Below are 21,123 nucleotides of genomic sequence, written 5' to 3' on the forward strand. Positions count from 1 at the left end.
GAACACAACCACGCTGGGCCTTGCCAACAGTCCCCAGCTTCAAGATGGCCAGTAACGTCTCCATCGCGCGGTGCGTGCGCGACTCCTCCTCCATCTCGCGGCTAGCCAGCAGCCTTCGCGCCCTTTACCTCTCCTCGTCCGCATCGCGCCCGACCATGGCGACCCCGATCCCCATTCGACCACACACAGATGTTTCCCAGGCTCGCAGCCTTTGCTCGAGCATGGCGCCGAAACGCGCCCTCTCCGTTGTGACAAGGCCCGTTGCCAGGCCGTTGGCTGTAGCTGCGCTTCAACAGCAGATCCGTGGGATGAAAGTGCACAGTTCAATCAAGAAGCGTTGCGAGCATTGCAAGGTACGTTTACACGCCGCGGCGCTGCCTTGCGTATGTGGTCGATCTGATGGCTGACTGGTGTTATGCAGATTGTACGGCGGAAGAAGGGCAAGAGAGGAAACGGGTACCGATATGTCATCTGCAGCGCAAATCCTAGGCACAAACAACGTCAGGGGTCGTAGGTGACCACTGGATGGATCTGGCATCTGGCATCAGGCAGTGGCAAAGACGCAAGCAGACGGAAAGGCAGAATGATGGTTCGATATCTGTATGCGCGCCACAGTTACGGCCACACGCGGATGGCGCTCAAAGGCATGGTGCAGTTGGGACATTTGGGACAGGTAGTGAGTTGCTGGGACGGTCAGATGGGCAGTCAAGGAGCATGCACACACAGCACGGGCTCAGCGCGACACACCATGCTCAATGGTCATGGCCACGGCCATGTAGGAAGGAGGAGCGGCAGACATCGATTCAAAGCACACCAATAGGATACACAGACGGCCTCACCAGGCCGGTGCGCCGCGAAGACGGTCACATGCCGTCAATAAACCTTTCCAAGCCCTCCCACTGCGTCTTGCCCGTGGACAGAAGATACCGTATGTGCTGCTGTGGTGTTGGTCTGTCAGTAATAATCCCATACGAGTGAAGCTGTTGCATGGGCGGTGACGGGGGAAGGGGCTGGCAAACCAGGTCTTGGACGTGGCGATGTCTCTCGAACTCTTGCCTTGCGAAGAGTCGCGTCTCGTCACGGGTCTTCTGATCACTTATCCTGCTGGTGCCACGCAACACGGCCCGGTAGAGTGCCAGGACGCGGGCGCGCTGGAGGAACTGCAGGCACGTGGCGCGGTGCATCAGCGTTTTTGTCCGGCCAGCATCAGCCAGCAACAGTAACAGCCACGGCCAGCGTGATGGGCATGCGATGGTCACCCGTACGTACATGTTCTAGGCTAACCGTCTCGCCCAGCCTCGAAGGGCGTCCGCGACCAGAACCATGGGCATAGCAGCGGAGCTGATGCTGCGGAAACAGCTTGAATGCTCTCATTGAGCCGGAACCAGGTGGCGATGTTGTGCGTGATACATGTCCCACTGAGACACCGAAAGCCCAAATCCCATACACACACACACAGCCTCGGAAGTCTTGGATTATTCCCACTGCTTTGGTGGGCTGGCCCTGGCTGTCCAATGTCTACTGGTGGTTTGCAGGCTTGCCAAGGTGGAACCCACCGGAGCAGTTTTCGCAACGTCATAGTCGTGGCCGGGCACGCTGCGCTGCAGGTACTGTACTTGGTTGGTAGCGGCCGCGGCACTCGGACCGGGGTCAGTTGTACTTCACGCGCCGCCTCGTCGTGCCAACGCGTTCTTGCCCGCGTCGCTGCTTTCCACGCCTCACGACCGACAGCACAATGGCAAGTGGTATTCGTCTTCCAGCACTGCTTGCCCTGCCCTGCCTGTCTTTTTTGGTCTCACTCCCGCCTTCTCCCTCCCTCGCCTCCAGCACAGGATGAAACGACGCAGGCGCCTCGAGCGGATGGAACAAGCCCTCCAAACGACCAACCGCAAGACAGACCACGATTTCATCCAGGATTTCCTCCTCGTGTTAGAAATTCTTTAAACACTCGAGCTATGAATTTCAGTGCCTGATGAGCTGAAATGTTGGAACAGACCGTATGCGCCAAGGGCGCCATGGAGCCCTACCTGGGCCAACCCGATCACAGGATGTGCCTACAGCCTCTGCCTCTGCCAGCCTCGCAAAACCATGACCAGCGCTGAGCTCGATGCCTGCTTCTCACTCGTCCGAGCGACGAGCCAGAGAGACTATGAGGGCTCTTCGCGTGGCTGGGATCCACCCGCCAAGAGGGAGGAGATGCGGCACCCCGATCTGCGGTACATTCTGGTCAGAGACGCGCACTCCGTCGTCCAGGGCTTCACCAGCCTTATGCCCACCATCGAGGAGGGCCAGCCAGTGGTCTACTGCTACGAAATTCATCTCGAGCCCGACCTCCGTGGCACCGGCTTGGCGAAGTTATTGATGGATCTGCTGGAGACGGTGGCCTACAATATCGACGTAGTCGACAAGGTCATGTTGACCGTCTTCACCTGCAACAAAAGGGCTCTCGAATTCTACCAAAAGTGTGGCTTTGTGAGGGATGAGATAAGCCCTCAGCCCAGGACGCTCAGGGGCGGAAAGGTCAAAGTGCCGGAATACGAGATCCTGAGCAAGCCCGTTGAGCGACGCGGACACACGACCGCGACCGCAGGCGGCGCTGCACCGAATGTTGGACCGGGCGGGGATGTCTCCTCTACTCAAGACGAGCAAGATCAAGGCGTTGAGGAGTCAACTGTAGAGCCTTCCAGGCCGGCCAAGATCGCGAGGCTCGACCGTGCCGAGACAGCCATGTGAATTGGCTGGGAGACGGACCGTGGCTGGGGCTTCAATATTCGCCTGGTCCGTTCCATGTTCAATCTCATCAAACGCTGCTCGGGCCAGCAGAGGTTGATAATTAAAGCTATCAGATACTCACAGCTTACACACGAATTAAGAACAATTAATCTTTCAAATTGCTTATAACAGCACAGGTATATAAGCTTTATTAGAAAAAAAAAGAGATGGAAAGCTAATTGGGGCTTTGCCACACAGAGTTGATGCTATACACTTGTCTACATCTGGCACTCGCTGACTCAGCTGTGCTGGTCCCGTGAGCCCGCGAGGAACTGCGCGCCAAAGGGGACTATCCAGTGATCCCCCCCCCCCCCCCGGCCCCCACCCGACGCGTCTTCGCTGTGGCAGGAACACTCGTCACCAAACCGCGCAACTTGGCCATGAAAGCGAACATGCTCGTGCTAGCCGCGCGACGAAGCGACAGCCCCAGATGGAACATCATTACCGTTCACCCGGTTCGACGGATGCGGTGACCTCGTGCCCCGAGCCCGAAGACTCCGAAGCCCAGGACAGTCCAGCGGCCCCGCAGCCGATTGCCTCCCAGCATGCCAGCTTGAAATACTCCCTCCTTGGGCCATCACTGACCAAGGCCGGCCAGGACTCCGTTGACCAGAGCAAGGTGGGCCTCCATGTCTTGACGCGCTGTTCTACAAGAAAGCTGCGGCTGTGGCTAACTCTTGTCCCGCGGCCGCCTCCTTTTGCAGGTCTCCGAGATCATATACAACGCCTCTAGGGGCTCCAAGTATTTCAACCGCGAGGAGGAAAGAGACAAGGTCCTTACAGTCAAGATCGACCGCATCCTCGAAAAGAAGCGCAAGCTCGAGAAGCTCGACTTGTCGAGCGAGCTGCGCAGGGCCGACACCCTCATTGCTGAGCTCGAGCTGAGCCGGGACCTCAGCCAGTACATCGTCCATCTTGACTGCGACGCCTTCTACGCGGCCGTCGAACAGCTCGACCGGCCCGAATTAACGGACTTGCCATTCGCCGTTGGCGGCGGGGTACTTACGACATGCAACTACGTAGCACGACAATTCGGATGTCGGTCAGGGATGGCCGGCTTCGTAGCAAAGAGGCTTTGCCCCGATCTCATATTCCTCCCACTCAATTTCGACAAGTATACTGCTAAGGCGAATGAGGTGCGTGAGGTCATAGCCGAGTACGACCCGCGTTTTGAGAGCGCGAGCATCGATGAGGCATACCTGAACATCACAGAATACTGCCAGGACCATAACATGTCTCCCGAAGATGCTGTGGCCCAAATGCGGCGGCAGGTGCATCTGAGGACGAGCATCACGGTCTCTGCAGGCATCGCTGCCAACGCGAAGCTTGCCAAGATCTGTTCCAACATGAACAAACCTAACGGGCAGTTCGTGCTTCCCAACGACCGTGTCGCCATCATGTCATTCATGCGAGACTTGCCCTGCCGCAAAGTCAACGGGATTGGCAGAGTGTGGGAACGAGAACTGAAGGCTATCGGAATACAGACGTGTGGCGATATATATGGCCAGAGACGGTTCCTCAATCCGCTGTTCGGAGAAAAGGCCTTCGAGTTCCTCGTACACTGCAACTTAGGTCTTGGCCGCACCGACGTCCAGCCTGCAGAGGAGTACGAGCGGAAGTCTGTTGGGACGGAAAGCACATTCCACGACATGTCCGACCCAAAGGAGCTGAGAGAGAAGCTTCACTGGACTGCCCAGGAGCTAGAGAAAGAGTAAGCAACTTCCATATGCCGCATGTGCCGTTCCAGGCACATACACACAAAGTGCTTTCAAGTGGGTTAAGCACCAACGGGAGAACCCCCTGTGGGATAGTAGCCCATTGGGTAATCTCACCGTGTTCAATGGTCTTTGTCTCTAAGCTACTTGCCAAGCTTTCGGTTTTCGAAACAGACTATGGGCGACTAATTTTCTCGCTCGACTTGGCTTTTTTCCATGTCTTTATCCCATGTGGTTTGATTGCTAACGCTGAAAACTACAGCATGCGTAGGGCAGGTTGCAGGGCGAGAACGTTGGTCCTGAAAATCAAATTGCACACGTATGAGGTCTATACCCGGCAAACTGTGCTTCCGAGAGCTATCAATCTTGCGGGAGACTTATACAACCATGCTGTACCTGTACTTTCTAAACTGGAACATGAGATGCCAGGCATGAAGATCAGGCTAATGGGCTTGCGCTGTACCCATCTTGTTAGCACGAAGAGGCCAGACACAACGGCATTCTTTGGGCTCAAGCCCGGGAGTGGAGCAACGAGCAACGAGCCTGGCAAGGTATTGCGGGGGACAAATCAGGGCAACGACGACCATGTGCGGGAAATGATGCCTGCTGAGTTGCCCGAACAGGACGCCATCCATGCGATCAATGTGGACGGCGAATTCAGAAGCCCTTATAGAAGACATGGCAAAGAAATTATGCCTTACCCAGACCCCACCAGCAAGGCTCCTCAGGCACCAGACGAGTGGTGGGAATGTCCTATTTGCAGTCGACCACAGCCCGCTGATGAAAGACAATTCAACTCTCACATTGACGCATGCCTGTCGCGCCAGACAATCCGGGATGCTGTCCAACAGGAGCAGCAACTTCCGTCGAGCCGTGGACTGACATCGGAACCAAAGCGGCCGAGAACAGGCTCAGACAAGAAAAGAGGGCGACAAGGGGCGGTTGAAGATCCCAAGCAGAAGAAGCTATGTTTCGGATAAGGGTACCTCTGGAGAGGGATTGTTTACGACTAGCGAGCTGAACGTTTAAAGACATGGCGTGGAAACGTGGCCTCATATGCCTCATCACATGGGTTCATGCTCATGTATCTAGGGAGTCTCAGGCCAGCAACTCTTCTAACATCAAATGACATCCCTTTTTGTTGTCCAGCTGTCGTATTTGGTAGAGACAGTCATCGCCAAACTAGGTCTTCGCTAGGAACCTAGTTGCTTAACTTAGGTGCCTAGGTAATGGGTAGAAAGATTGAAGGCCGCTGGGGTTTTGAAGTGACGCTGTGTCCACATTCCACGAGATGCCTGTTACGGTGCTGCTCGTAAGCCGTGATAATAACTTGTGTTGCGCGAGGAGAGGAGCTAAAAGTCTACGAACCGCAGGCGAAGCTGCGGCGTTTATATAGTGGGCCATTGTAGTGGGTACCGTGACAATGCCAAAGATATATAGGGCCCTTCCTGCCTCCCAACGACTATTTAATAGGAAGTCTCGTTGCCATCGGAGTCACAGTACCAACTGGAGCAGGTCTTTGGAGGGTCAGGGGACATGATGTCTGCAATTGGTTTAAATTGCTGCACAGATGTCAATATTCGAGACCATTCCATTAACGTGGTTTACCACTAAGTAGCGGATATTACTAAGTAGCGGATTTTTCTAACTTTACCTAACTTTTATTAATTATAATAATATATTAAAGTAAATAAATTAATAAAAAGTTAGCATTAATTAATATTAATTATATTTAATTTCTTATTTTTAATTAATTTTATTAATTTAAAAGCATTAATATAAATATAATATTAATTTAAATTAATTAAGTTTTAATAAAAAATGTATATTTAGCATTAATTAATGTTAATTATATTATTAAAAATATAGTTTATTATAAATTAATAAAATAATTATATTTATATTAATTAATGTTAATTAAGCTAAATTTATTATAATATAATTAAAATTTAATTAATTAAACCCTTTTTTATCTTTTTTATAAGTTTTTATATTATGCTTAATCTTATTATAATTGCTATAACATCTTTTAATTAATTTAATATAAATTAACTTTTTTATCTTATTATTTATTTTATTAATTAATCGCTTTACCTTTTATTTTTCTTATATAAAAGCTTAAGATTCCTTAATTATAAATACTCCTTTAAGTTATACTTAAGTTTTTTTAACCCTTTAACATTTAATACATATTATATTAATATCTTAAAGCATATAAATTTATTTATTTATTATAATAAATAAGTGCATTATTATTTATATACTTTTTGCTAATTAATTAATAATCTTTATAATTAATATAAGGAAGCTTTCTTAATAAATAGAAATCTTACTCTTAATAAAACTTAATTATTAAATAGTTTATTAAGCATTTAATAATATTTAAAACTTTTATTTTTAAAAAAAATAAAAAGGGATTATATTAAAGTTTATAAATAAATATTAAGCTTAAAAATTATAAAATTAAAGTTTTAAGGAGAAATTTTAGCTTTTTTAAATGCAAACTTAATATTTTTTATTATAAAAGTTTTATTATAAGCTGCTTTAAACATAAAAAAAGAACTTAAATTTAATAATATAATTAATAAAAGCTTAAATAAAAAAGTTAATTTATTATTATATATATACTTTAAGGTAAATATAATGCAATATTTAATAATTAAAGTAAGTAAAATAATATAATAATATATTAATAATAATAATCTTATTATCTTTATAATATTAATTAAACTTAATTAATATATAGCTTTTATAATTATTTATAATTAATATTTAATAATTAATATTTTTTTTTAACTTAATATACTTATTAAAATATTAAATTTATTTTAAATTAATTTTATTATTTATTTATTTATTAAAAATAAGCTTAATAACTTAATTATTTAAAAAACTTAACTTTATTATTTAATTAATAAAATAATAAACACCTTAAATAATTATAAATAATAAAATTTATAACTTACTTATATTAATATATTTAATAATAATTACTTATTTTTAATTATTAAGTTAAATTAATTTAGCTTTTTTATATTTATTAATATATATAATAATTATTAATAAAGTAATTATATTTATTATAAAGTTAGGCTGCATGGCGCATTAGTTATGCATCTAGCTTCTCTCCATAGAGGGCATAGGTTTAAACCCTGCTGCGGCTGCCAAAACCTTTTTTAAGAATTTTCTCTTTAATTACGTTATAGCGAATCGCGGCCTGCCCACTTATAACCCCCCTAGCTAAAAAAAGGGGCCTATGCTTAAGGCCCTAAAAACCCTATCAAAGCTAATGAAAATAAGCACTTAAAAAAAGCCCTAGGCCTTTAAAACCTTAGGCTAACAGTGCCTTAAAATGCACTTTATAATATAGCCCCCTTATAAGGGGCCTTTAAATTAATTAATAAATAGGCCTTATTATAAGCCTTAATTAGCTTTATTAAAAGCCTTGCATTAATAAAGGCAGCTTTATAACCTTGCATTAAAGCAGCCACGGCTCCTTAATAAGAAAGTAATAACCCCTTATTAAATAACTATAAGGGATTCGCTTATAAAAAGCGGCCCTTATTAAGATTAGGATTAAAAAAGAGAATTACTAGGAGAAAGGAGTAAAGAAGGGCTTTATAAATCTTAAGAGAGGTTAAGGGAGGAGCTCTTAATTAAAGGAATTAAGAAGCGTATTAGTTTTTATTTAGCTTTAGGGCACAGTTTTTTTAGTATGGGTAAATTTGCAAAGGGATTGCATATTAAATTGGCAAGCTTTATATATATATATATATATATATTATAGCTTTATGTAAATAAAATATTATTATTATTATTATTATTATTATTATAAAGTTAATTTTATTAAAGTTATAAAAGTTATTATTAATAATTTAATACTTAGCTATTATATTATAAAAAAGCTTAAATTAATTCTTAATAATCTTTAAATCTTTGCAAAAAGCCCTTTAATAATTATAAAAATAATTAAACTTAATCTTTAAGTTAAGTTATAAATTTATAAAGCATTAAACTTAATGCTTACTTATAAGCTTATTATTTTAAAATATTAGAAAAAGGTTAGCTATATTTTTTATATTAAAAAGTTATAAAGAAAATTTTTAAGCATTTTAATTAATAATATATTAAATAAGCGTTTACTTTTTAATTAAATTAAATTTATATTATTTAATATATAATTCTTTAAAATTATATTATTAATTTATTTTATAATATAAAGTTATTTTAAGAATATTAAAAATCTTAATAACTTAAGCTATAAGTAAAAGTTTAATGTAATTTTTTTTAAAGTATTAAATAGCTTAAATAATTAAAAGTATTTTATCTTCTTTAAATAAAAAATATATATCTTTATTATTAATTTCTTATATATTAAGTATTTAAATAAGTAAATTAATGTAAAATTAATATAAAAATTAAAAACGTAATTAACATTAAAAACAGCTTATTTTATTAAAACCTTAATAATTTTTAATTATATTATATTACTTTTAACCCCTTTAAATTAATAAAATTAATTAAAAATAAGGAATTAAATATAATTAACATTAATTAATATTAACTTTTTATTAATTTATTTACCTTAATATAATATTATAATTAATAAAAGTTAAGTAAAGTTAAAAAAATCTGCTACTTAGTAATATCCATTACTTAGTAGTAAACCACGTTAATGCATTCTTAAAAATTTCAGATCAGGAAGGGAATTATAATTAAGCAAGATGGGTATATATCAATTAAGAATATGAAGATTCACATCTGCAAAAACGGAGGGTATACCACAGCTGCAATAGATTAAAGCGTATAACACCCCTCGTGGACAGGTGGACAGTCCACCAACTCCGATTGCGGACAGCAATCACACACTTCTCAAGGACACTTTTAAATATCTATTCAGCTCTTAACTAAACACCTATTCAGCTTTAAACTAAATATTAAATATCATTTCTTAGGAATTTATTTATATAATATAAAAAGAAAGCTCTTTATAAGGCTTTATTTCTTTATTTCCTTTCCTATTTATTTTTAAGAAATAAGAAATTTAAAGTATTTTGGTTTTTAGTTGAGAACTGAACTCCATAGCTCTTAGGGTTAGGGTAGCCAGAGGTGCGCGCCGGAGCACATATTTGCTCTCGGCTGTCCATATCTGTGTCCACCGGTGTGTCCACAACCGGTGCGGGGGTATGATATCCTCTACATATTACCCAGGCCGGATTTACAGCTACACACCTAACGCCTATATACTAAATCTACACACCAAATTCACACGGCTAATTTATACACCCACTGGCAGAGCTAATTAGGTGTGCTAATTAGATATATAAACCAGGTCTGTGAATTCTCACATGGTTGGGTGCTGCGGATGTACTGGTGTACTCTCCGTTTTTGCAAGAGCAAATCTCTGATTTCTTAGTTAAGAGTCTGCTTAAAAGTTATTATTGTCATACCTTGCTGTAAAGGCATTATTTAGCTTACCCCCTATACCCCCCCTGGGCCATGCGAGTCCTTGGGCGTGCAGACAGGATGCACCAGCCCATGCGTGCCTCTTTTACTATGCTAGGTGGTATTGTCTAAAGACAAGAGCACTTGGAGATCCAGACTTAAAATTTAGATACTTGCGATCATCTTATAATAATTGAGAGACCGAGGATAACAAAAGGTTGCATGAAGCCTCCGCGGAACTGCCGAGGAGGAGACCCCGAGTTGGAGACGGCGGGGATGCACGGATATATATAGCCGCCGGACGGCCTATTCCGGACAGTCACCTGAACCAGTTCAGATAGTCGCCTTCAGATTTCCATCATTCAAGTCATAGTCAGCTCTTCTCAATCATGGTTAGACGGATTCTAGTATTTGGTGCCACTGGCAACCAAGGTATAGTTCCTCTCTGACATGCAATGACTCGCTGCTGACAACGCACTTGATGTTTAGGCGGTGCCGTGGCTCGACTCCTCTTCCAGCACCCGAGAAGCTACAGTGTGCGAGCTGTGACTCGCAATCCCAGTTCACATGCGGCTAGAGCCATCGAAGCGCAGGGTGCCGAGGTCATCAAGGCTGACTTGACCGTCCCATCGAGCCTTCCACCAGCATTCGAAGGATGCTGGGGCGTTTTTGGGGTCACCAACTTTTACGACTCGAACATCAAAGATGACCCCAGCAGTGAGGAGCAGCAGGGCAAGAACCTCGTGGATGCGGCTGCTGCTGCCGGGACGGTCGAGTGTCTTGTTTGGTCGACCCTGCCGAGCTCCAAGCAGATATCGGGCGGCCGTTTTGTCAGCCAGATCTATGAGGGCAAGCACCATGTCGACGACCATATCCGACAGCGCAACTTCCCAGCCTGTTTCCTCTACACGGGAAATTTCTATGAAAGTGCGTACAGCTTGTTCCCGGCCGGCAAGGCGAGCAGGTGGCTGATTAACACTGATGAAGATATGATCCTGCGCTCGCACATGAGATACGACCCCGCCATCTCAGACACTATAGAGTTTCAGCAGCCTATTGTCGAAGCCGACACACAACTTGCCATGCTTTTCGTAGAGAAGGACCTCTCGGCCATTGCAAAGGCGGTTTTTGACCAGTGGGACTCCAAGAAAGACCAGCTCATTCACACGTATCTGTACTGCTGTAATGCTAGGGTTTCCCCGAACGAAATTGTGGCCTGTGTGGAGAGGATCACAGGGAAGCCCACGATTTACAAGAAGCTAGAGTCAACAGGATGGAGAGATAGGGATATAATGTTCCAACTGTACAACGAATGTGGTATGTACAGTGGCAAGGAAATCCCCGACCAGAATGTCTTGGCTCTCGGGGTGGACTTACACGGCGTCGAGCATTTTGTGCGGAGCCGACTACTTCCTCATCTGGGGCTGGCCGCCATCGGAAACTGATGGATACATCCACTTACGTTCACCGATCCTACAAAGCTTATATATAACCCTGAGAGCTATACATAAATGCAATTTAAGGGTGTAAAAATGGAGCTTTATAGACTATTTGTATTCTTCAAGTTCCTCTATTAAGCTGGAACGACAATGATTATCCTAGTGGGACAAGAGACAATGTAGGTTGTGGGCAATTGCAGTCAAATTCGCTATGCAAGGCTTTAGACAGTGACTATTCAATCTTCTGCAAACCAGTGTTGTGCCAGAAGCCGCTAATTCGCACCACAAGTCTTAGTGTCAGGCCGTGCCTAGTCTCCGGTGCCATTCGTGCTGGCGCTGTCAAGCCATCGCAGACGAAGCCATCGCGACTTAGCTTGGCACCGTCAAGCACTATGTAGAATGGAGCTTTGTATGAGAAATCATTCAATGCAGTTCCTTGTGCATCTTTTCCCCTAGTTGCAGAGTAGGCTGTAAGCAACGTGATTTGATTTATACAGCTGTTCAGCATCTTTTGTAGTACTGCTGGTAAGGGTCACACTGTGCCTCAGTCTTTAAGGGAAGCTTACTGTTGCGCCATGGTAATGTTGTAAGCTGATGGTCTGGTGTCCCAACAAGTACATCTCTAATTATAAAATCTCATCTGACCAAATCGACTGTGCCGCAAGGAGGCGATGTACCAGGCGGTGTAACCTCCGAGGCACATGGACCATGTCCGATAGTGTGGGTGAAGCAGGGCTGAAGCTGACGGGTTTCAAGGTAATGCCTCATCTGCCCCGGGTCGCTGGTTGGACTTCCTGGCCTCGCCCTCAGCCCTTGACAGCCAACACACAAATGTGTTTGATCAAATCGAGGATGCACCAATGCCGATCGTACTTCCCCTGGTTGAGGTGGACCAGGCGTAAGGCTTGGGGCAAGGTTTCCATCCCACGGTGTGTGACCTTTACCTTTTTCTCTTCTTCTTTTCTTTTCTTGTTCTTTTCCTTCCTTTTTCTTTTCTTTCTTTCTTTCCTTCCTCTTTATATTATTTTGATCAGAACCCCAACTCGGTCCTTTCTATCAGTTTACTTGTCATTTCCAACCTCCTAAAAGCCTGCTCCACTGAGCCTATATCCGTCAACGAAATGTCACCCGGTTTCCAAGAAAGCCTTCTGGGATGTTGTTCCCCCTTTGGCTTATGTTGCGAGGGGTTTTGGTGTCCGTGTATTGTCGTAGGCCGCACAACACATCGTCTCAAGCATGACGGGGACATGCAAAACTACAAGTGCTGCAACGCTGATTGCGGTGCCCTCTGTGCCCTGCATGCTTTTGGTGGCTGGGGCTGGGTGTAGGTCTTCCATCATCATCTATCTGGTCAACACTCACATATTTGTACAGGCTGCAGTGCATCAGGCGTGGTGAAATTCGCGAGAAGAATCACATGGACAAGAGCCCGTGTGGTGACTGTATGGTCTCACTGTGCTGTCACTGTTGTGCAGTCATCCAACAGGAGAAGGAGGTCAAGGCTCGGACTTCAGGCGTGGTGCTACAACCCTCTTTTGAGCCGTGTGTGATACAGTTGACTAAACCCCCCTGCAGAACAAGACAGGGTATCAACAGCAGCCGGGCATGAGCGTGTAGGATGGGCGGCTACCATAGAGGTCCTCTTTCCTTCTGTTGAGAGTGGGGGGGGGGGGCACCATGTCTGCGAGTATAGCCCAACAGGTCAGCGTATCAAACTTTTGTTAGAATAGTACAGCCTTTTCTTGGTAGGGCGTCCACCAGTCTGAACAACACAACAGAGAGGTCCTTTCTAAACAAACCATCTAGCTACTGATATACTTTTTAATAACCACACTTATAGCCGCGCTTTTGAATGTACCTGGCTTTTCTCTAGTGGGGAGGCTGTGAATACGGCTTGTGTTAGCCGACCAGCCAGCCTCTGCAGAGTCCTTTCCTGAGCCGTGACTGTCTTTAACAGGTGGCGACCCTGGCGTCATGAGCCCTTCATACTCGCAGTTTTGTCTTAAGGAGGCACCCAGGCTCCACCTCCCAGCAGTCTCGAGAACTTCGACCCCCTAGCCAACAATTCCTCGAATCCACCTTCCTCAGCCACAAATCCCTCGTCCATGACCACGATCCGGCTCATGATCCTCATCATCTCCCTCGAGTGCGTAATAGCCACAATCGTAAGCTCCTCCTCCCCTTGACCCTGCCTGCTCTGGTCCATCAGACCTTGTATGGCCTTCCTCACGCCCTCAGCACCGTCGGCATCAAGAGAGCTTGTCGGCTCGTCCAAGACAAGCAACTTTGGCTTACGAACAAGTGCTCGCGCGATGCTCAAACGCTGAGCTTGTCCTCCCGAGAGCCCGAGGCCCCCCTCGCCCACAAGCGTGGAGTACCCTCCGGGCAATGAGACAATGAAGTCGTGTATGTGGGCCAGCCTGGCAGCCGCAACAACGGAACTCAACTCGCGGAAGGGCGAGTCTGCGTGCAGACCATAGGCAATGTTCTCGCGGATCGTCGTCGGGAAGAGGAAGGGGTGTTGAGGGACGTAGGCCGTGTGGGCGCGGAGGATAGATGTTGACACGTCCGAGGCGGGCACCCCCGCGTAAGACAAGGCTGCAGGCTGCAGATCTTGTCCTCTCCTGTGGAGGCGATGCGAGGCGTGGTCCTGCATGTTCCCCCTCAGATTCTGGTCCACTGACGGCTCGTACAGCCCTAAAAGGAGATTCGCAATGGTGCTCTTGCCGCACCCTGAAGCACCCACGATACCGACGCAGTCACCACGGTCAATGCGCAGGTTGACATTCCGGAGCACCTTGTGCGGGCCTTCTCGGCTGCCCCTGGCCGCGGGATATGCGAACTGCAGGGCTGTCATCTCGACCGGAAAGGGCGTCAGCACCCTCACCTCGCCTCGTCCCTCATGACTGCTACTGTAACTCAGGGTGGCGTAGTACAGGACCTGGATGGATGTCGCCTTGGCATGGGCAATTTGCGGGATACTGTCCAACATGGCAGTGGCAGTACCTATGCTGAAAAGAAGCAGGTTGATGACCTGCACTATATTCGAGGCGGAGATGGTCGCCCCCGGCGATGTGAGCAGCACGGTTGCGTACCAAAACACGAGTGCCGTGAGCCAGTCAGGCACGCCCTGGTTGAGGCCATAGAAGAAGCCCGTCCACAGGCCCCTCTTCACGCCAACTCGAAAGGTACTCTCGGCTGACTGGGTGTGCTTGGAGCTGAAATGGTGTTCCAAGGTGAGTGCCCTGACCACTCGGATATTCAGGAACGTCTCGACGGACACTGAGCCTGCGGCCTCCGCCATCGCGTTGCATCTCGCCTCCCATTTTCCCGAAACGGAAGCAATTGCCTGCGTCGCGGCGTATACGGCTGGAGCGGACGCAAGCGTGACCAAGGTCAACCTCCACGAGATGACAAGCGCCCAGATCAGGCCGCTGGTCATCATTGTCACAACGATCAGTATGATTGGGACGAAGCGTCCTACAAGGTTGCGCATCTCCTCTGCATCCCTGTCGAGAACCGAGGCCAGGCGACCAGGCGAATGGGATGGGCTATCAAACCACTGCTTCGGCTGAGAGAGGATCCTCTTCAGCGCCTCAACACGCAGAGAGGTGACCCAGGCCTGGCCAGCGAATTGCATCAGGTAAAACGCAGCAAAGGTAGCGCATCCGTCGACAGCACCGACGATAGCCAGGCGGACAGCCCATGTCTGCCCGGCAGCCCTCATCTCGGCGGGCGGTGCCCAGAGTGCGGCTATCAACTGCGCAAAGAGAAAGGAGAAGACCGGATTACAGGTCGCGGCAACCATGCAGGCAGCAATGCCCAGAACGATGCGAGCTCGGTTTGCCCTGTCGAGCATTGGCCACACGGTTGCAAGAATCTGGGCTACGGAGGTATCCTTGCCCACGCCAACAGCGACGGGCTTCTCCTTGTGCTGTTTGCGTTGCTCGTGCCCACTGGGTATCTCTTTGCAGGGGCTGATCACCCCCGAGGCTGTTAGTTCACTATTCTGCGTGGCTCGTGGTGACTTGACGAGGGGCCGGCGAGATTTAGTCATCTCCCCTTGCAAGAGAGCCATGTCTAAGCTCGACTTCCTTGTTCTGTACGGGCTGTGTCCAAGGCTTTCCAGGACCCTCACGCTGATTCTGGGCTCAAGAGGAACAGGTCGGCTGGGCAGCTCAGCATTGGTGCTGGATTTGGGGTCAGGGTATGATTCCCTGCCATGCCTCGGCTCTGCAAGTTTAATGATCGTAGACCGCTGCACGCTGGGCCCCAGTGACAGTCGGAACAGCCCGCGGTTTCCGGTTGAGCCCGGAGACCGCTGTGGGAGGAAGACCTTGGACAGGCGGGAGGGCTCCGCGGTTGTTGTCTCGGGAAGTGACTCTGAAGACGAGTGCATCGTTGAGTCCTCGGCCGGCTCAAAGTCAGTCGACGACAGCAGCGATGCGAAGATGCCGTCCTCGTCTTTGACTAGATCTCTTCGCATTCCTTGCTGCACCAGGAAGCTCTGGTCGAGGACATAAACATAATCGTTATCGAGTATCTGAGACACGTCGTGCGTGATGATAATCGTTGTCTTTCCGGCTCGCCATACTCTGATTGCCTCAAGGATGAGAACTCTGCTGATAGCGTCAAGACCACTGGTGACCTCGTCGAGAATCAATACGGCCGGGTCCCTTAGGCGGGCTCGAGCCAGGGCGAGTCGCTGTCTCTGCCCTCCACTGAGGTTATGGCCCCCGATCCCGACATTGGTGTCGAGCCCTTCAGGCAGACTCGCGACGGTGGATTGAAGCAACACCGTCTCGCATGCGGCCCTGACCTCTTCCCTGGTGACACGGAACGGATACCGCGAGCCAAAGGCGACGTTCATGAAGAATGTGTCATTGAACAATATGCTCGACTGCTGGATCAAGGTGACATTCTCGCGAAGCCACTTATCATCCAGAGTCCGGATGGACTGTCCGTCGATGAGGATGCTTCCGGTGAGAGGTTCGTAGAATTTGAGAAGCAGGTTGGTGATGGTGCTCTTGCCTGATCCGCTTCTTCCGACCAGGAATGTGAGACCAGGGTTGAAGGAAAACGAGGAGCGATTGAGGACGATCTTTGTCGGATCTAGTACATGTGTCAGCAGCCCTGCTACAGAGCCTAAAGTGATGCGTTCGGAGAAGATTCAAGATACCCATAGCGCGCAGTATAGGTTTAGTGAAGTTGGTGTTTTGTACGGTCCCTTTGGAGAAGGACTAATACCGAATATCAGTTTGAGGGAAGAAGAAAGTTGAGGGGCAAAATCAAAAAAAAAAAAAAAAAAAAAAAAAAGGGGAAAGAAAGGAAAGGAAAAAAAAGGGGGGGGGGGAGAGAAGGAAGAGAGACTGGCAATTAAAAAAGGAAAGCAAGCGGGCAAAGGGAGAAGGGGAAGGGAAAACAACAACAATGAAAAAAAGACTTGCGCCCTTAGGTGGCAAATGTGAATTTCTTCGAGGGAAAGACTTTACGTACTGGACGGATAAGCAAAGCTCACATCGTGAAGCTCGATTTGCCCGGCGCAGCTCTGTGGCCGGTGAGGTGCCGGAACTTTCACCCCACGCGTGTTCCTGTCCTGTGCCACGACGTTCTGAAGCTGGTGGCCGGCCGACATGCCCTTAGCCAAAACAAGCCACTGCGGCGCTACACCCTCGACAGACTGGAAGGCCGTCAGGATGGAGTAAAACGTCGTCAGGGCTGTTCCCGGCGTGACGGTGTTTTTGCTCACGAGGTATCCCGCAAACCAGAACCCAACGACGAAGAGATTGACGACCCACAGCTTCAGAAAGCCCATCTGCATGGCGTTCCGTAGCGCCTGCCGAACATAGTACCGCATAGATTCCCTCGCCGCTTGTAGGTACTGCCAGACTTCATGGTCGAAGCCGTTGTAGATCTTGACCAGGTCTATGGCTGTCACGGCGGCAATGACGACCTTGGATGCCTGAGCGAGCTCATGATTCTGTGAAACAATAGCTGCCTCGAGGCCGCGGCTGATGAAGTGCAGGGCAAGTACGGACACGGGGATGGTCGCCATCAGGACAAGTGTCAGCTGCCAGCTATTGTAGAATGCGACGATGAGGCAGCCAACGGCGACGAAGGTGTCAGCAATCAAAAACCCCAAGACTTGTGAGGTTGCCATCTGGAGCTCTCGGATATGGCTGCCGGCACGTCAGTGGGCGAAGGATCAATTGCGAGAACAAAGCGCTTACGTCTGCATCCCGGACAGGGCACTGCTGAGGCCCTCGTCATGGCCGTCGAACCAACCCATCTCCCTGTACAGCAAGTGCTCAAACACGCACTTCCTTGCAGTATTTGCGACCAGCTCGCCGAAGACAACCCACAGGACCATGAGGGCCGAGTTGAAACCCCACGAGGCCAGACCAAGACCAGCCAGCACAACACACCAGATCGTCACCCCAGCCATGGCTGTGCTTCCATCGATGCTGCCCGCGCCAAGGGGGCTGACAATGTCCATGATCCTGCCGATGAGGACAGCGAATACCGTTTTGACTGCAGCAACAAGCAGGGAAGCGACCATGGCAAGGCCAAGGAGGCGGGCTTGACGGCGCTGAGTGAAGACGAAGAGGTGCTTCCACGTGGCGCCACCAGCAGCATTCCGGGCACTGCCTGGCTCATTGACGTGGGATCTGTCTGGTGAGGCCCCAGACATGGCAGGCTTGACTGTTGCATCCTTCGTCAAGCGTTGAAGTCGGAGTCCTCGTCGCGAGCCCATTTTTGTCCGTGCCGCCTGTGCACGTGAGTTTCATCAAAATGTGCCTGGTCAATGTGGAATTGGTTTTGGCATGTGAAAAGAACTTGCATTGGCCAGATACCACATGGCGCGAGACGGCGGAGTGCAGATTTGTACTCGAACAAGTCGTGAACATTCTTCATGTTAACATTGCAGGAGAATGATCAACCACCCAGGTTACATACAATTTATTGCAAAGAAGGAACAGTACAGAATGGGAATATGATGGTAGATAATGCGAAGCTGACAATGCTGCCTGCTATCTTTGTGCGGTCGTGGCTAGGATTGTGCTCAAATGGACAATACCAAGGTCAACAACAGTTGCACGAATGCGGAACCACACACACACCCCCCCCCCAGAAGTCCACACGGCAGAAAAGCTCCTAGAGGAGTGCTTCCACGAGCTGGGATCGCTCCCATCCCGATCCAAAAGGACACTCATTGGCTCAATCTGGATTGGAAGCGTTCGTTGAGCAGACTTTGCTCGCGAACGCGGGTCTGTGAAGTTTGCATGGCCGATGAGTGTCGGTATCTCACTCCACTTCAGGGATACAAGGTGTAGAAAGTTTCAGGGACAACACACTGAAAGAGGTTATGCCGCAGGAGTATATTCAACAGGAGACTATCCAACAAGAGGCTGTCTCACAGCAGGTCACCCTATTGTGGGCTGTCCCATAGCAGGCTATCCCATGATAGGTTATTTCATAGTAGGTCATCCTATAGTAGGATATTTTATGGCAGGTTACCTACAAGTATCATACCACTGAAGATTGTACTGTGCGAGGCCATCCTGTAGCAGGCCATCTAAGAGGGCGACTGGGAGTCGTACCCCTGCAATCCCCTGCCTGGCCAAGCCCCGGGTAGGGCAGGGGGCACACGGCCTGACTCCATAATGAGAACTACATGCTTGGTGGCACTTGTCCTGATGGGGTTGTGGTTTCCGGGCTAGCTGCGGTCTCGATGAGCGGCTGGGGACCAAACCCCACTGCTACTTGATCATTTCGCGGGGGAACTTGCTCTCTTGCAGTACAAATGCCAGCCAGCAGACCCGGAAAGATGGGGTCGGTAGCGGGAACTTGACTCGGAAAGTCGATCGTCATATCGCGAGGGGGCAACCGTTGCGGGCTTGCGTGTTATAAGATGGGGGGCTTCGGCGCCTCTTGTCCTGTCGGAGGTGGGTGGCGTGGTACCTACCGTCCCTGTCTGATTGTCAAGCAGCGAAGCACCTACGCAAGCCAACATGAGGCCGCCGTTTTACCTCGCAGCCAGCGCTTGCGCCCTCTTGTGGCCAGGCATCGAGGCGGCAGCGACGCCCTGCTCGATCGAGGCTCTGCAGGCTGCCCTGCCTTCGGACGCGAGCGTCCTTGTGGCCGAGCAAGTTGCCAGTGGTGGCTCCTTCGGCGAAGGGGCAGCGGATATCCCGTATCCCAGAGACCCTACCAACCTCCCCGAGACTTGTGCCGTCATCGTCAACGTGACAAGCTCGGCGTCGTCGAGTTTCCGCTTCAGCGTGTTCTTGCCCACGCAGTGGAACGGGCGGTTCCTGCAGGTTGGCAACGGCGGGTTTGCTGGAGGCATCAACTTCCTGGACATGGGCGCCGGCGTGCGTTACGGCTTCGCGGTGGCGTCCACCGACACTGGGCATAATTCGAGCACCTCGGACCTGACGTGGGCACTGCGCCAGCCCGAGAAGCGGTTGGACTTCGGCTACCGCGCAATCCACGGCTCGGTGGTGCTCGGCAAGGCCCTGACAGAGGCCTTCTACGGCCAGGCAATCCGGTTTTCATACTACTCTGGCGCTTCGACCGGGGGTAGGCAGGGGCTACGGGAAGCCCAGTACGACCCCGAGTCCTTCGACGGGTTGCTGATTGGAGCACCCGCCTGGTGGACCAGCCATCTTCAGCCGTGGACAACCAAGATGGGCTCTTACAACCTGCCCACCGACGCAGCCGGGCACATAGCCCCGTCACTATTCAAGACGATCGGCGCCGAGGCGATCCGGCAGTGCGACTCTCTGGACGGGGTCCAAGACGGCATCATCAGCTCGCCAGAGCTGTGTGAGTTCGACGCGGACGCCCTGCTGTGCGGGTCCGCCCGGGCGAATGCCTCGTCGTGTCTGACGGGAGCTCAGCTAGCCACGCTGGACAGCATCTACGCCGACTACCATGCTGAGGGACGGTTCGCGTTCCCGGGCCTGGAGGTCGGCTCGGAGGCGCAGTGGGGTGTTTTGCTCGGAGGATCCTCGCCCAGTCCCCTGGGGGACGGATATTCGCAGTACTTTGTGCTGGACGACCCGGACTGGACGTGGAGGCAGTACAACGACAGCATCGTCTGGCAGGCGGACGCTGAAGACCCGGGCAACTGCACGGCGGACCACTACGAGGCCATGAGGGCAGTCATGGAGAGGGGCAGCAAGATCGTCATGTTCCATGGGTCGTCCGACGCCCTGATCGCAACCAGGTCCTCCAACGTGCTGTACAGCCGCGTGGCAGGAGCCCTGGGAGGGTATGACCAGCTGCAGAGCTGGTTCCGGTATTTTGTTGTGCCTGGTCTGCAGCACGTGACGGGGACGTCAAACGACGCTCCGTGGTACTTTGCAGGGCCGAACTCGGCCGCCTCTCTAGGGACCGATATCTACTCAACCCCGGGATTCACAGACCCGGAGCATGATGCCCTCCTGGCCTTGATGAGGTGGGTTGAGGATGGTGTGTCGGTAGACCAGATTATTGCGACCACGTGGCACAACTCGACGGACCCGGCGTCGGGTGTCTTGAGGCAGCGGCCGTTGTGTCCCTTCCCCAACAAGGCTGTCTATGACGGCAAGGGAGATGTGGACGACGCAAAGAGCTGGACCTGCTCAGGGCGAGGGCATGTGCAGCTTGTGTAAGCTTGGTGGAGGGGGGTTGTTGACTCGCGCCGTGGGGGTGATTTAGATTGGCCTGTCTGTACACATCGGCACATGCCTACACATCTACATAAA

At 49.1% G+C, this 21,123-nt stretch overlaps 6 protein-coding genes across 6 annotated transcripts; 5 read left to right on the plus strand and 1 right to left on the minus strand.

The window, feature by feature from the left end:
* Positions 1 to 44: 44 nt before the first annotated feature.
* On the plus strand, positions 45 to 514 carry INS49_002054 (uncharacterized protein; the record flags this gene model as incomplete). The annotated part of the gene is made up of 2 exons (XM_043162872.1): positions 45 to 353; positions 422 to 514. 2 exons carry the CDS (start codon positions 45 to 47, stop codon positions 512 to 514), a joined length of 402 nt encoding a protein of 133 aa, XP_043031378.1.
* Positions 515 to 2,088: 1,574 nt separating this feature from the next.
* On the plus strand, positions 2,089 to 2,733 carry INS49_002055 (uncharacterized protein; the record flags this gene model as incomplete). The annotated part of the gene is made up of 1 exon (XM_043162873.1): positions 2,089 to 2,733. The coding sequence occupies one exon, from the start codon at positions 2,089 to 2,091 to the stop codon at positions 2,731 to 2,733; it is 645 nt and encodes a 214-aa protein (XP_043031379.1).
* Positions 2,734 to 3,202: 469 nt separating this feature from the next.
* INS49_002056 (uncharacterized protein) lies at positions 3,203 to 4,487 on the plus strand (the record flags this gene model as incomplete). Its single annotated transcript, XM_043162874.1, has 2 exons — positions 3,203 to 3,391; positions 3,477 to 4,487. The coding sequence occupies 2 exons, from the start codon at positions 3,203 to 3,205 to the stop codon at positions 4,485 to 4,487; spliced, it is 1,200 nt and encodes a 399-aa protein (XP_043031380.1).
* A 5,834-nt stretch (positions 4,488 to 10,321) lies between these two features.
* On the plus strand, positions 10,322 to 11,377 carry INS49_002057 (uncharacterized protein; the record flags this gene model as incomplete). Its single annotated transcript, XM_043162875.1, has 2 exons — positions 10,322 to 10,364; positions 10,422 to 11,377. 2 exons carry the CDS (start codon positions 10,322 to 10,324, stop codon positions 11,375 to 11,377), a joined length of 999 nt encoding a protein of 332 aa, XP_043031381.1.
* Positions 11,378 to 13,373: 1,996 nt separating this feature from the next.
* Positions 13,374 to 18,125, minus strand: INS49_002058 (uncharacterized protein; the record flags this gene model as incomplete). The annotated part of the gene is made up of 4 exons (XM_043162876.1): positions 13,374 to 16,483; positions 16,551 to 16,611; positions 16,890 to 17,550; positions 17,602 to 18,125. 4 exons carry the CDS (start codon positions 18,123 to 18,125, stop codon positions 13,374 to 13,376), a joined length of 4,356 nt encoding a protein of 1,451 aa, XP_043031382.1.
* Positions 18,126 to 19,383: 1,258 nt separating this feature from the next.
* On the plus strand, positions 19,384 to 21,030 carry INS49_002059 (uncharacterized protein; the record flags this gene model as incomplete). Its single annotated transcript, XM_043162877.1, has 1 exon — positions 19,384 to 21,030. The coding sequence occupies one exon, from the start codon at positions 19,384 to 19,386 to the stop codon at positions 21,028 to 21,030; it is 1,647 nt and encodes a 548-aa protein (XP_043031383.1).
* Between the last annotated feature and the right edge of the window lie 93 nt (positions 21,031 to 21,123).

Source organism: Diaporthe citri (genome assembly GCF_014595645.1).
Source record: "Diaporthe citri strain NFHF-8-4 chromosome Unknown scaffold_1, whole genome shotgun sequence".
In the NCBI taxonomy this organism is placed as follows: Eukaryota; Fungi; Ascomycota; class Sordariomycetes; order Diaporthales; family Diaporthaceae; genus Diaporthe; species Diaporthe citri.